We start from the raw sequence: 14,798 nt of genomic DNA, 5'->3' as shown, positions 1-14,798 counted from the left end.
ATGCAGCATCGGGGCACCTACTACTACTACTACTACTTGACATTTCACCTAGAAGAGAGTGTCCAGTTATTGAATTGCCCCCTTTTTGTGCATGTGTGTGACCACTCAGTTTCATAAAAAGCCCTTTTCTACATGTAAAGCAGGCATAGCATGCAGAAAAAGTTTTATAAAAGTTAGCCTCATAAAAGTTGGAAAATACTCTCACACAGAGTAATGTAAGAGATGCAACAAGGTAGACAGATCAAGGGAAATGGACTTGATATTACTATGTGGTGGATTTTGTGATTAGACCTATCATTAGTGATGTTTATAACCAGATTTTTTTTAATTGTGGATTTTCTATTTTATTCACAGTCGTTAGAGCAAAATGGAATCATCTGATATGAAAGCTGGTACTACACTAACATTTGCCAACAGCCTCGGGACCTCCCAGCCAGGATATTCAACCTCCAGGAGTCGGTGTACAGTGGTGCTTCAAAAACTCAATAAAGTGCATCCAAGAGTACTTGGGGTGAGCTTGGATTCATACAATTCTTTTAAAGAGAAGCTTCAATACCAAGCTTCAATACTAGACGCAAAGATCATTACGCTCTCAAGAAAGGTGCCTCAGTCACTTTACTGTGGACATGTTCCCTCTAAGCTGTGTGGGAGTCCTCCAACTGCATTCCTGCCAGTGAGGGTGGTACTTCAATATCATGTTGCCAATTGTGATAGAAGGCCTGGAATCCTGTAGAGCTTATCTGTCCCTCACTACTGAAACCTACTGGCAGGAATGCAGTTGGAGGACTTCTGCACAGCTTAGAAAGAACATTGGTGTCAGTCACCTAAAGCATGCCTATAGTGCAGACATGAATCAATTTAATACGGTCATGAATTTCTTATGTAGTGGGGGTAATCTATTCAAAATTTGTAAAGGCTAACGCTCTTAAATTTCAATCAAAATATTGCAGCATTAAACAACAAATGAAAATTGAAACTTGAAAATTCAAACCCTGACCTCAACGGTGACTCTTTTCACATGGACATACTCAATCCATGGCTCGTCTGCATCCTTATTGGTTATTCCCAAATTATTATTTAATTCGTAAAATATTTTTTGTAGCTTAACTAATCCGTTAGCCATTTTGAATAGTGAATCAATCTCTCAAATATAGGAAACCAGAACTTATCTTAAGCTCTCAAAGGACCCGCTGCCAACATTGACTTTTTTTTGCCACCAGCTTCATCATGGTATGGTCCTACAAATTCAAAGTATAAGATTAATACTCATTCTTAATCACTGTCAATATTCAAACTCAGTTCCTCTCTCTAATATTAAAATTGCTGCAATATTATCTCACATCATTAACATAGAAACATGACAGCAGATAAAGGCCAAATGGCCCATCTAGTCTGCCCATCCTCTGTAACCCCCTAACTCTTCCTTTTTCTAAGCGATCACATGTACTTATTCCATGCCGCTGGTACTCCTGCTTAAGAGAGTTGTTTAAGGAGAATTGCCTGTTGTTCAAAATCTTCAACAGTAGAGCAAATGTGCCTGATTCGTAAAATGTGACTAGTAGGTAAATTAAACTTCGATAAAAATGAAAACTCCCAGACTGTAAGAATGTGTTTCTTGCCTCTGGTTTACAGTATAATGTGGTGTGGATCTCCATTCCCACTCTGAATAAATGAACATCCAAAAAATCAATCTGTTATTTATTATAAGTAGCAGTGAATTGTAAATATGAAGACATCTAGTTGCTCCCTAGTTCCATCCCACAAGAAAAATATGGCATCTACAAATCATCTCCACTGTTGTATAAATAAAAACCATCTCGAAGTGTACAAATATTGTTCCTCAAATTGTGCGACATATAGTGTGGCCGTAGAAAGTGCTAAAGAAGCTCCCATAGCCACATGTGTCTGCTTATAAAATTGTCTGTAAAACCATGACCATTTTTGCCAATCTCATCAAGAAACAAACTGAAGAACCCCTAATTACCAATGACTGTTCTATAATATTCAATGCTTTTTCTTCTGAAATCTGAGTATACAAGGAAATAATATCTAGGGATACAAACCATGTGTGATCCATTAGTTGTTCATTACATACCTTCTATAAAAATATGAGTAGTGTCTTGGATATATGACCTAACTTTCATTGCTTCAGGTTTAAGAAAAAAAAATCTATAAATTTACTGAGCAGTTCTAATAGTGTCACTTAATGTCACTATTGGCCGTCTTGGCAGTTGATGAATATCTTCATGTATTTTAGGTATAAAATACATTCTAGGTGACTTCAGGTGAGACTCACATTTAAAAATACCTAATTTCTTTAGATGTAATCATTTGAACAAAAAATGCCTCATACGCTTCTCAGTTCCTCACGTTAACCTCCTCCTTCAACCTCCAACTGAGCTCCACCACCCCTACTCACAAATATGGCCACTGTCTTGACCTCGTACTCTCTTCTACCTGCTCACCCTCCAATTTCTGCACCTCAGCTCTTCCTCTCTCTGACCATCACCTGATCACTTTCACACTTCATCATCCTCCCCCTCAGTCCCGCCCAACACTAACCACTACTTCCAGGAATCTCCAGGCCGTCGACCCTCCTACCTTATCCTCTAGTATCTCTGATCTCCTCCCTTCCATCATGTCCTCCGAGTCTGTAGACAAGGCTGTCTCCACTTACAATGCCACTCTGTCCTCTGGACGCCCTTGCACCGCCATCTCCCGTCCCACAAGGCGTACTAACCCCCAGCCCTGGCTGACCCCTTGCACCCGATACCTTCGCTCCTGCGCCCGATTGGCTGAACGCCTCTGGAGGAAATCTCGCACCCATACTGATTTCATTCACTACAAATTCATGCTATCCTTCTTCCAGTCCTCCCTATTCCTTGCCAAACAGGACTATTACACCCAATTGACTAATTCCCTCAGCTCTAACCCTCGTCGTCTCTTCGCCACCCTTAACTCCCTCCTCAAAGTGCCCTCTGCTCCCCCCCCCTCACTCTCTCCTCAAACACTAGTTGACTACTTTCGCGACAAGGTGCAGAAGATCAACCTCGAATTCACCACCAAACCATCTCCTCCTCTTCACCCTATAATCCACTCCCTCAACCAACCAACCCAGGCCTCCTTCTCCTCTTTTCCTGACATCACCGAAGAGGAAACTGCCCATCTTCTCTCCTCCTCGAAATGCACCACCTGCTCCTCAGACCCCATCCCCACCAACTTACTTAACACCATCACTCCTACTGTCACTCCACCATCTGTCATATCCTCAACCTCTCTCTCTCCACTGCAACTGTCCCTGGCACCTTCAAACATGCTGTAGTCACACCACTCCTCAAAAAACCATCACTTGACCCTACCTGTCCCTCCAACTACTGCCCCATTTCCCTCCTACCCTTCCTCTCCAAGATACTTGAACGCCGTTCACAGCCGCTGCCTTGATTTTCTTTCCTCTCATGCCATCCTCGATCTGCTTCAATCCGGCTTGTTCCTTGCCAAATCCAAAGGCCACTACTCCATCCTCATCCTCCTTGACCTATCCGCCACTTTTGACACTGTCAATCACAACTTACTTCTCGCCACACTGTCCTCATTTGGGTTCCAGGGCTCTGTCCTCTCCTGGTTCTCCTCTTATCTCTCCTACCGTACCTTCAGAGTACACTCTCATGGTTCTTCCTCCACCCCAATCCCGCTCTCTGTTGGAGTTCCTCAGGAATCTATCCTTGGACCCCTTCTTTTTTCAATCTACACCTCTTCCCTGGGCTCCCTAATCTCCTCTCATGGTTTCCAATATCATCTTTACGCTGATGACACCCAGCTTTATCTCTCCACACCAGACATCACTGCGGAAACCCAGGCCAAAGTATCGGCCTGCTATCCGACATTGCTGCCTGGATGTCCAACCGCCACTTGAAACTGAACATGGCCAAGACCAAGCTTATTGCCTTCCCTCCCAAACCCACTTCTCCTCTCCCTCCACTCTCTATCTCAGTTGATAACACCCTCATCGTCCCCGTCTCATCTGCCCGCAACCTCGGAGTCATCTTCGACTCCTCCCTCTCCTTCTCTGCGCATATCCAGCAGATAGCCAAGACCTGTCGCTTCTTCCTCTATAACATTAGCAAAATTCGCCCTTTCCTCTCTGAGCACACCACCCAAACTCTCATCCACTCTCTCATTACTTCTAGCCTTGACTACTGCAACCTACTCCTCACCGGCCTCCCACTTTGCCATCTATCCCCCCTTCAGTCCGTTCAGAACTCTGCCACATGCTTATCTTCCGCCTAGACCGATATACTCATATCACTCCTCTCCTCAAGTCACTTCACTGGCTTCCGATCAGGTACTGCATACAGTTCAAGCTTCTCCTATTAACCTACAAATGCACTCGATCTGCAGCCCCTCCTTACCTCTCTACCCTCATCTCCCCTTACGTTCCTTCCCGTAACCTCCGCTCTCATGACAAATCCCTACTTTCAGTACCCTTCACCACCACCGCCAACTCCAGGCTCTGCCCTTTCTGCCTCGCCTCACCCCATGCCTGGAATAAACTTCCTGAGACCATACGCCAGCCCCCCTCCCTGCCCATCTTCAAATCCTTACTCAAAGCCCACCTCTTCAATGTCGCCTTCGGCACCTAACCACCATACTTCTATTCAGGAAATCTAGACTGCTCCAACTCGACATTTCGCCCATTAGATTGTAAGCTCTTTCGAGCAAGGACTGTCCTTTTTTGTTAAACTGTACAGCGCTGCGTAACCCTAGTAGTGCTCTAGAAATGTTAAGTAATAGTAGTAGTAGTTGTAATTTCTTTAGATGTAATCATTTTAACAAAAAATGCCTCACTCGATCTGTGCAAAATTTCTTGCTGAAGCTCAAGAAGTGGATCTTCATCTAGGGTACAATAATTTTGGATGTCAGTCAGTTGATTAAACATCTCCAATAAATATTTATCTTTGTTTAAGTATCTTTGCCGTTTCCATTTGGATTTGACTAGAACTGGTGCATCCTCTGTAGTGGTGTGTGTGACTGGCGGTTGGCTACACGATTTCTCAGACACTAGCAGACAAGGACTGCAGTGATATCAGTGTTCTTGTCAAACCCATCAATCTTACTAGGGCTGGCTTTTTTCCACACCCTAAATACAATGTTACTGTTCCAAACAAGCACAGTCCAACACAAGCTTTCCTTCAGGGCACACAACATATGAGTCTTCAAGGTAATTGCAGAAGCTTCCTACTTTCATTGTCTTTCCCACATAGACTCTGGAGATATTAGCTTAAGGTCCACTCTGCTTCCATGAGCATCCCCCAGGTACTATAGCCCATCCAATTCCTTGTGAGGATTCCTTCTCTCATAGCCTTCCTCTAGGAGATCTCTTTCTCCAGGGCCTCTCTCTCACTGAATTGGGGCATTTAATGCTCTTCTGGCCTGAGTCCCATCCCTCTAACTCAGACTCGGCCTCCGCCTTGGCAGATTGGCACCATCTGAAGCAAGGTGGCTGAACTGCATCATTAGTGAAGGAGTACTCTTCACTATGCCATCTACTCCCTCACATGGCACAAACAGAATGGAATAAACTGCCTCTGCACTTAAAGAATGACCCACAGCGTACCTCTTTAAGAAGAATTTGAAAGATATTTATTTTGTGTAGCAGGTTTTGTGCTTATATGTTGACTGTTATTTATGGAGACCTGTACTGTTTGTTTTGAGTGTTTTTATTATATATGGGGTTTTTTTGTACACCCACCTTACATAAAGGTGGTTTATAAATAAAAAATTCTAATTCTAATTCAATATTGAACAGTAACTGCTTCCCCCTTGTCAGCTGCCAAAATTAATTGTTTATTTTCTTGTAACTGTTCTGCAGATAAATCTTTGAATTGCAACCCTAGTTTAAAAGGAATCTTATCGAACCATGGGAACAAAACCCAATCCCAATTGCAATACCTCCAACTGGGACACTGATAAATTGCAATCTGCAGTAGTTGCCACTACTGATTCTGTTGCTGCATCTGTGCTTGAATTTGTGGACTGTGATTCTATGGATTGAAATATTCGGTTTGTGTGTTCACTTTGCTCCAACCTCTGGGCCTCCAACCCAATTGAAAAGAACATTCATGATCAGTTTGTCCATACTGTGTCCTATCTCTTCTTCCATGATCTTCCCCACCAGAATTTGAATGCCCACTATTGAAGGATTATGGTGGATGACACCTAACCCTCGACTAATCATCATGGTGAGAGCAAACACTAACTGTAATAGTGGTAATGTGGTCTATAAGATACAATCCTGCTTATAATCGAACGAGAAAAACGCCCAAGTTCCGACCTAAATCGGGAAATGGACGTTTATCTCACAAAAACGAATAACGCGGTATAATCGAAAGCCAAACTTGGACGTTTTCAACTGCACTCCATCGCGGAAGCGTACAAAGTTGACGGGGGCGTGTTGGAGGCATGGTGAAGGTGGGACTGGGGCATGGTTATCACCCGAACAGAGATGGGCGCCTTTCGCCGATAATGGAAAAAAAGTATGCGTTTGTAGCTAGAATTTAGGGCACTTTTCCTGGACCCTGTTTTTTCATGAATAAGGCCCCAAAAAGTGCCCTAAATGACCAGATTACCCCCAGAGGGAATCGGGGATGACCTCCCCTGACTCCCCCAGTGGTCACTAACCCCCTCCCACCACAAAAAAATGATGTTTCACAACTTTTTATTTTCACCCTCAAATGTCATACCCTGGCAGCAGTATGCAGGTCACTGGAGCAGTTGTTAGGGGATACAGTGGACTTCAGGCAGGTGGACCCAGGCCCACCCCCCCCACCTGTTACAATTGTGCTCCTTAATGCTTAGTCGTCCAACCCCCCAAACCCACTGTACCCACATGTAGGTGCCCCCCTTCACCCCTTAGGGCTATAGTAATGGTGTAGACTTGTGGGCAGTGGGTTTTGAGGGGGATTTGGGGGGCTCAACACACAAGGGAAGGGTGCTATGCACCTGGGAGCTCTTTTACCTTTTTTTTTGTTTTTGTAAAAGTGCCCCCTAGGGTGCCCGGTTGGTGTCCTGGCATGTGAGGGGGACCAGTGCACTACAAATCCTGGCCCCTCCCACGAACAAATGCCTTGGATTTATTCGTTTTTGAGCTGGGCGCTTTCATTTTCCATTATCGCTGAAAAACAAAAACGCCCAGCTCACAAATTGTCGAATAAAATATGGACGTCTATTTTTTTCGAAAATACGGTTTGGTCCGCCCCTTCACGGACCCGTTCTCGGAGATAAACGCCCATGGAGATAGACGTTTTCGTTCGATTATGCCCCTCAATGTCTATTTATCAGATCTATTAAATTCAGAGCATAAGTCTAGAATTAAAAATCAGGTTGTAATGACTTTTTTTAGTAGCACATTGGATTGTAAAGAACCATTTGATTACATATATATGCTAGCAGACTTTGGAAAAAGTGGAACTAGGGAGGGAGAGTGGTAATTCTGATCAATTTCTTAATTAGAAAGAGCAGAGATGGATTTGTGTACTTGATACTGTTCATCCAAAGGGTTTAAATTTGGAACTTGATTGGGCTTCATGTTGCTTTAATAATTTTGTTGCTATTGGTTCCCCAATACCACATTGTTTTTTGAAAACTCTTTAAAGATGCTGAACGGCATTGTGGTGCCATATTTGCAAGAAAGAAGGCAGATGTTAATGGTGTTAGATGAGATAATGTCATAGTGATTTTAATTATTAGAGATAGGAATTGAGTATGAACATCGACAGTGATTAATTATGAGTTTTAATCTTATACATTCCGGAACTTGGGTCAATCCACAGTACTTACCCACACCGACTATTGCAACAGTATTTTCTTAGACTACAAGAAACACATCTTGAAAAAACTTCAGACTGCCCAAAATACAGCAGCTAGACTCATTTTTGGCAAACCACGATTTGAAAGTGCAACACCTCTTCGAAAAAAAACTTCATTGGCTCCCTATCAAAGAACGAATCAGTTTCAAAGTCCACACACTAATCCACAAGATTATCCACGGTAAATCTCCAGGCTATATGCTCGACCTGATCGACCTCCCCACCAGGAACATGTCTACAACCTCACGAACTTACCTCAACCTACACTACCCCAATTGCAAAGGACTCAAGTACAAAACCTATTATGGATCTAACTTCTCCTTCTTAGGCAGCCAACTCTGGAATGCCCTCACCAGACCAATCCGATCACTCAGTGACCATCTGCCCTTTCGGAAATCACTAAAAACCCATCTGTTCAGGCAAGCCTACCCAAACGATCCAGATTAATTTCCACAAACCCATCTATTCATCACATATTCAGGAGACAATGACAACGACCTAGACTACATCTCGCACCTCATTTTCCCCTGCTTATTACTACTACTACTATAAATCATTTCTATAGCGCTACCAGTCATATGCAGTGCTTTACAATTCAACATGAAGAAAGACAGTCCCTGCTCAAAAGAGCTTATAATCTAAATCAGGACAAAAAGACAGGATCAATAAGGATAATGGAAGGACAGACAGAAGGACACAAGGATAAGATAAAAGTGACAAGTCAGGAGTCGAATGCAGCATCAAACAGGTATGCCTTTAGCCTGGATTTGAAGGCAGCCAGGGATGGAGCTAGACGTAATGGCTCAGGAAGCCTATTCCAGGTATAAGGTGTGGCGAGATAGAAGGAGCAGAGTCTGGAGTTAGTGATGGAGGAGAAGGGTGCAACTAGTAGAGATTTGCCTAATGAACAGAGTTCTAGGGAAGAAGTGTAGGGAGAGATGAGGGTGGAGAGGTAGTGAGGGGCTGCAGAGTGAATGCACTTATAGGTCAATAAGAGGAGCTTGAATTGTATACGGAAACGGATGCTTATCCCCTATTCCAGTGGTGTGCTGGAGCCGGCTTGCTCCGGCTGGCAAGAGCCGCTTGTTAAATTTTGACAGCTCTTGCGAGCCGGTTGTTGTTCGGGGCGAGCCGGCTCCATTGCAGGAGGTAAGCATGGCAGGAGGGCGCCATGCTTACCTCCCCTCCCACTCCCAAACATGCCCAGCGATTGTCCTTTGCCCCCACCGGCCCCTCCCGCTCCCATCCATCTTTTAAAAATATCTCCTCGCCGTTGAAGTGCCGCGTTAAAGTCCTGCTGCATCTCTATACGTCAGAAGGCGGGACTAAGGGTACGAAGTTCACGCGAACTGCAGCAAACAGGGAGGGAAAGCTAGAGACATAGCAGGACTTTAAAGCGGCGCTTCAACGGCGATGAGGTATTTTAAAAGATGGATGGGAGCAGGAGGGGACAGTGGGGGTGAAGGACAATGGCTGGGCATGTTTGGGAGTGGGAGGGGAGGGCAGGGGAGGGAGGAGAATTGCTGGACATGAGGTGGAAGCGGGAGGGGAGGGCAGGGGAGGGAGGAGAATTGCTGGACATGGATGGGAGCAGGAGGGAAGGACAGGGGAGGGAGGAGAATCGCTGAGCATGGATGGGAGCTGGAGGGGAGGGCAGGGGTGGGAGGAGAATCGCTGGACATGGATGGGAGCGAGAGGGGAGGGCAGGGGAGGGAGGAAAATCATTGGACATGGATGGGAGCGGGATGGAAGCGGGAGGGGAGGGCAGGGGAGGGAGGAGAATCGCTGGACATAGATGGGAACGGGAGGGAAGGGCAGGGGAGGGAGGAGAATTGCTGGGCATGGATGGGAGCCGGAGGGGAGGGCAGGGGAGGGAGGAGAATCGCTGGACATGGATGGGAGTGAGAGGGGAGGGAGGAGAATCGCTGGACATGGATGGGAGCGGGAGGGAAGGGCAGGGGAGGGAGGAGAATCGCTGGGCATGGATGGGTAGAGGGGGCAGGGGAGAGAATACAATTGGGCATGGATGGATAGAGGGGGGCAGAGGAGAGAAGAGAATTGCTGGGTATGGATGGATAGAGGGGGACAGGGGAGAGAAGAGAGTTTCAGGACATGGATGGAGGGGAGGGAAGGGAAGGGAGAGAGAAGAAATGCTGGACATGGAGGGAAGATAGAGGAAGGAGATTAGATGAGGGAAAAGGAAGTGAGGAGAGAAACTGCACATGGATGGAGAAAATAGGCAGAAGCTGGATCCACTGTACAGTCAAGTCTGCGGAGGACCAGAAATGAAGAAGAAAGTAGGAAAGAAAAGAAATAAATGGAAAGGAAGCCCTGGATACGGAGTCAAGGGAACAGATAGAGAGCAGCAGAATCAGATACTGGGCCAGCATAATCAGAGAAACAAAGTCACCAGACAACAAAGGTAGAAAAAAATAATTTTATTTTCATTATAGTGTTTGGAATATGTCCACTTTGAGAATCAGGTGCTGAACGTTAAAAGTTTATATTTATTTACTTATTTATGGCATTTTATCCCATATTAAACATGAATTAGATTGGAACCTGGGATCATTTAATTTTTTTTCCTGGAGAGAGTAATGCATTGCCCTCCCCGGCTATAGCCAGCTCTGCAATTTTGGGGGGGCGCAGAGGTGGATGGGGGGGCACAGAGGTGGGTGGGGGCGCAGTGGTGGACGGAGGGGCGCCGAGGTGGACCGGGGAGAGAGCCTGTTGTTAAAAATTTACCAGCACACCACTGCCCTATTCTATCCCCTTTAGCCTCATTGACCCCTCCCCGAATGATTACCTACCCTTACTCACACCTCTCCTACTCCCTTCACTCTTGCCCATTCCCCTCCGCCTCATCTACCCTCCAATTGCTCACTTACCCTTGCTCTTACTGCTCCTACTCCCCTCATCCCTGCATTTCTACATTCCTATTTCTTTTATTACTCCGATAATACTCAACTTATTTCTCTCCATCAATACTTTGTAATCCCAATTACTATGTAAGCTGCATTGAACCTGCTTTGAGTGGGAAAGCGCGGGGTACAAATGTAATTAATAAATAAATAAATACTTTGAAACCTTAGGACCACACCTTTATGAAGCTGGTGGCAAAACATGGCCCATGTTGGCAGTGGGTCTTTTGAGAACTTAAGATAAGTTTTATTTTCTTATATTTGAGTGGTCGATTCACTATTCAAAATGGATAAAGGGAATAGTTAAGCATATACAAAGAAATGTTTTACGAATTAAATAATAACTTGGGAATGACCGATGAGTAGGCAGGCGAGCCATGGGTTGAGTATGTCCATGTGAAAAGAGTCACCACTGAAGTTGGGGTTTAAATTTTCAAGTTTCAATTTACATTTGTTAGTTTATGCAGCAATTTTTTGATTGATATTTAAGAGTGTTGGGCTTTACAAAATTTACATTGCAGACATGGATATTTACTCCAGACCTAGAGCTGGTGTTGATATCTATGCCTATATTTTGCAAGTACACATAAATTCTAGCACTTTATAATCTAAGCATAAACTTGTGTGCATCACCATCCAAACTCAGCTCATGTGTTCATCTACCAGCAAAGTATGCATCTTATGCAGTTGGTAAGAGTTACTCATGTGTGCATATAGCCACATAGGTGTAGAAATGACTTTATAGAATTACCTCCTAGTAGGGCAGTTTTATAACAGGGCACCATGGGTAGGTGCCCACAAAGGCACTCACTTCAGTGCAATTTTATACATTTTGGGGCTATGAAAAAGGAAATATTGAAACTCGGCGGAACTTTTTTCCTTGCTTACCCATGTAAATGTTTGATTCGATTTGGAGAGATGAAGTATATATTTTATGCACCTGAGCAATTAAAAGCTTTTCTTGATTTAAAAAAGTTAAAATAATGTTGGCAACTGTAATATAGGTGAGGTATCACACGTAGCCTTTAATATATTTGAAGTTACCTATAATAAATGTCATATGATTTAGTCACGCTTCCCAGTTAATGTGGTCTAAGAAAGCTGACTTTAATTTTGTGATATGATGTTTTTTTCATTTGTGTGCTAGTTTCTGCTGTGTTTCTGTTCGACAAGTGTATGGCTTGTAAAAAGTGTTGTAAAACAATTATAAATAAATAATAATAAAAAAAAAGTAGTAGCTGAAAAGGTAATGAAAAAGAGGTTAGCCTTTATAAAACTACAAGAAGTCGCAGAAAGAGAAAGACAGGTGACAATATCTGGAAAAGCTAAGAAAAGCTAAGAAAATAGTCAGGAAAGCAAAGATGCAAATGTAACAAAAAATAACGAAGGGACATAGGATGAAGGTGAAAGGGGATAGACTCAGAAGTAACCTGTGGAAATATTACTTCATGGAAAGCGAGTGAATTTATGGAATGGCCTCTTGGTTGAAGTGGTGGGGACAAAAACAGTATCTGAATTAAAGAGAGCTTGGGACAAGTACATAGGATCTCTAAGGGAATGATAGGGAGAGTAGAGAGCATGGATGAGCAGACTGGATAGGCCATACAGTCTTTATTTGCCTGCATTTTTCTATGTATGCTTCTATGATTATAATAACTCGAATAAGACCCAATTTGGTTTCAGATGTTCACAAAGTACAGAATCGTTATTGCTATCATTAACAACAGATGCAATAATTTTTTTAATCAAAGGGTATGGATTCAATCCTTCAATTTGATTTAACAGCTACATTCGCCACATTCATGACATCTTGTAGGAGTAACCTTTCTTTTAAAACTGGGCAAGGACCCCACCCAGTGCGATTCTTATAGGCCTACCTTGTTGTTAGGCACCAACTATAATGTTTTTACTAAAATTATGGCTTACAGACTGCAAACTTACATGCATAAATTAGTGGGCGATGACCAAACTGGTTTCATTGAAGGTGGGTAGACCTTTGACAATATCAGGAGTGTGCTTCATCGTCTCTGGTCTGCCTAGGGGGCTGGTTCATTTGTGGTGCTCCTTGGAATGATGCTGAAAAAAAGCCTTTGACAGGGTGTCTTGGTCATATTTGCTGGGCACCCTGTCGAAGGTTGGGGTAATGGGGCGGTTTCTGGATTGGTTGCACACTATATATAATGAACCCTTAGCATGCTTGCAGATCAATGGGGGATAAACGGACAATTTTGAATTATCAAGGGGAACCAGATGGGGCTGCACCCTCTCACCACTCCTGTTGACTTTAGCCATAGAACCCTTAGCTTAGAGGATCTGTCAACTGGAGGATATTCAGGGTATCAGGTGTGTGGGGATTTATAATAAAATCTTGCTTTTTGCAGATAATGTGTTGTTGACATTGACTAACCCTCAGGAGTCCCTGTAAGGAGTGATTAAGGAGCTTGCCGAATATGGTGGTGTTGGGGTATAAGGCCAATATGGCCAAGTTGGAAATTCTGAATATCACGACAGGGGAAGAGGAATGTCTTTGGTTACAAGGACATTTCCCCTTTCGTTGGGTAGCTAAATCCATCTTCTATTTGGGGATTAACCCTCTCTATGAGGCAAATTATCCTCTGATCTTGCAAGCCATTTGGCCTGATTTAGAAAGATGGGAAAATTTGCATGATTCTTGGTTAGGTAGGGTTCAGGGAATCAAGATGATGGTGTTGCCTAGGCTGCTTTATCTTGTCACAGCTCTTCTGATCCCTTTACTCACTAGGTTTATTCACTCTGTCCTGGAGAGTTTTTCAATACATTTGGAGACATAAACCCCCACAGGTACAGTGCTTGGTTCTTTATTAACCTATCAACAAGGAAGTTATGGCAGTCCCACATTTTCAACATTATTATACTGCAGCCAAGCTGAAATCTTTTTTTAGCTTGGTATAAGGATAGCCACAAAAGCTGCGTCCGGATACAACAGGCTCCTTTTGCAAGAAGTTACCTTTGCTGCCATTGGGGGAGCTGTGTGCTCTGGGAGGGACCATTAATCCATTCTTGGAGTCTTGGATCCAAGTTTGTTCATGCCTGCTGAAAGGAAGACAATATTTTCAAACTATTCTGCTCTTGATGGCAGCCTCCTCTGATCTCAAGAAGGAACTTGGGTTGGGCCGTAAGGATTTATTTCATTATCATCAGGTGTCAGATTTTATTTGAAGACTAGCCTTGTCAGAGTTGAAGCAAGATGAGACAACTTTGGAGTGGGCAGTGAATAGGAGTAGTGGTCGGGGCTATTCTAGATTCTGTCGAGCTCTGGTACAAGAGCTATACTCTTCTATTAAATATATTTCACTTTGGGAGGGCCTCCTAGGATGTAAGTATGACTCCAAAGTATGGGATAAAATATTTAAATGTTTACTTAAACTCTCTATTGTGAGCAATTTGGTAGAGAATGGCTATAAAATGTTGTATCAGCAGTACTTGACACCAGCATACCTACAGCGAATATATGGTACAATCTCTGAGTTGTGTTGGTGGGCCTGTGGGAATAGGGGCATGTTCCTTCATATTTGGTGGACGTGCCTCCATGCACAAACTTATTGAGACATGATTTTTGTTTTGATGCCAGATATCATTGGCATACTAATTCCAAAGTCCATGGGCTGTGGTCTTATTCAGGTCAAGCCTGTGGAGTTACTAGGAAAGTATGCTCAGCTGGTTTTTCATATCACTACTGCTGTTAGAGTACTTTTGGTTGCAGTCTGGAAGTGGCCCCTGTTGCTATCTTGTTTGCAATGTGGCTAAATTGGATTTTATTTGCTAGATGTCTCATCTTACTGCTCTATGTCGGAATCAGCTGGTGAATTTCATTCGGATCTGGGACCCCTAGGTTAAATGGAAAGAATGGACAGCAGTTTGACTCATCCATTTTGTGACTTTATTCAATTCATACACCTTTGCTGTTTGGCTTTGGGAGGATCTGTGATCTGTTTTGCCTTGTACTGCAGAGTAATGGTATGACTGTATGGGT

The 14,798-nt window shown here is 43.6% G+C and overlaps 1 protein-coding gene across 1 annotated transcript in view; it reads left to right on the top strand.

Moving 5' to 3' along the window:
• The first annotated feature begins 367 nt into the window (after positions 1-367).
• LOC115461366 (membrane-spanning 4-domains subfamily A member 15-like) overlaps positions 368-14,798 on the top strand; it is a 93,683-nt gene continuing 79,252 nt past the window's right edge. The window contains exon 1 of the mRNA XM_030191124.1: positions 368-511. Coding sequence (XP_030046984.1) covers positions 368-511 — 144 coding nt within the window. The remainder of the gene's footprint in view (positions 512-14,798) is intronic.

This window comes from Microcaecilia unicolor, chromosome 1, assembly GCF_901765095.1.
Source record: "Microcaecilia unicolor chromosome 1, aMicUni1.1, whole genome shotgun sequence".
Taxonomy (NCBI): Eukaryota; Metazoa; Chordata; class Amphibia; order Gymnophiona; family Siphonopidae; genus Microcaecilia; species Microcaecilia unicolor.
Note: the sequence above shows the minus strand (reverse complement) of the source record. Positions and strands in the feature narration are given on the sequence as shown.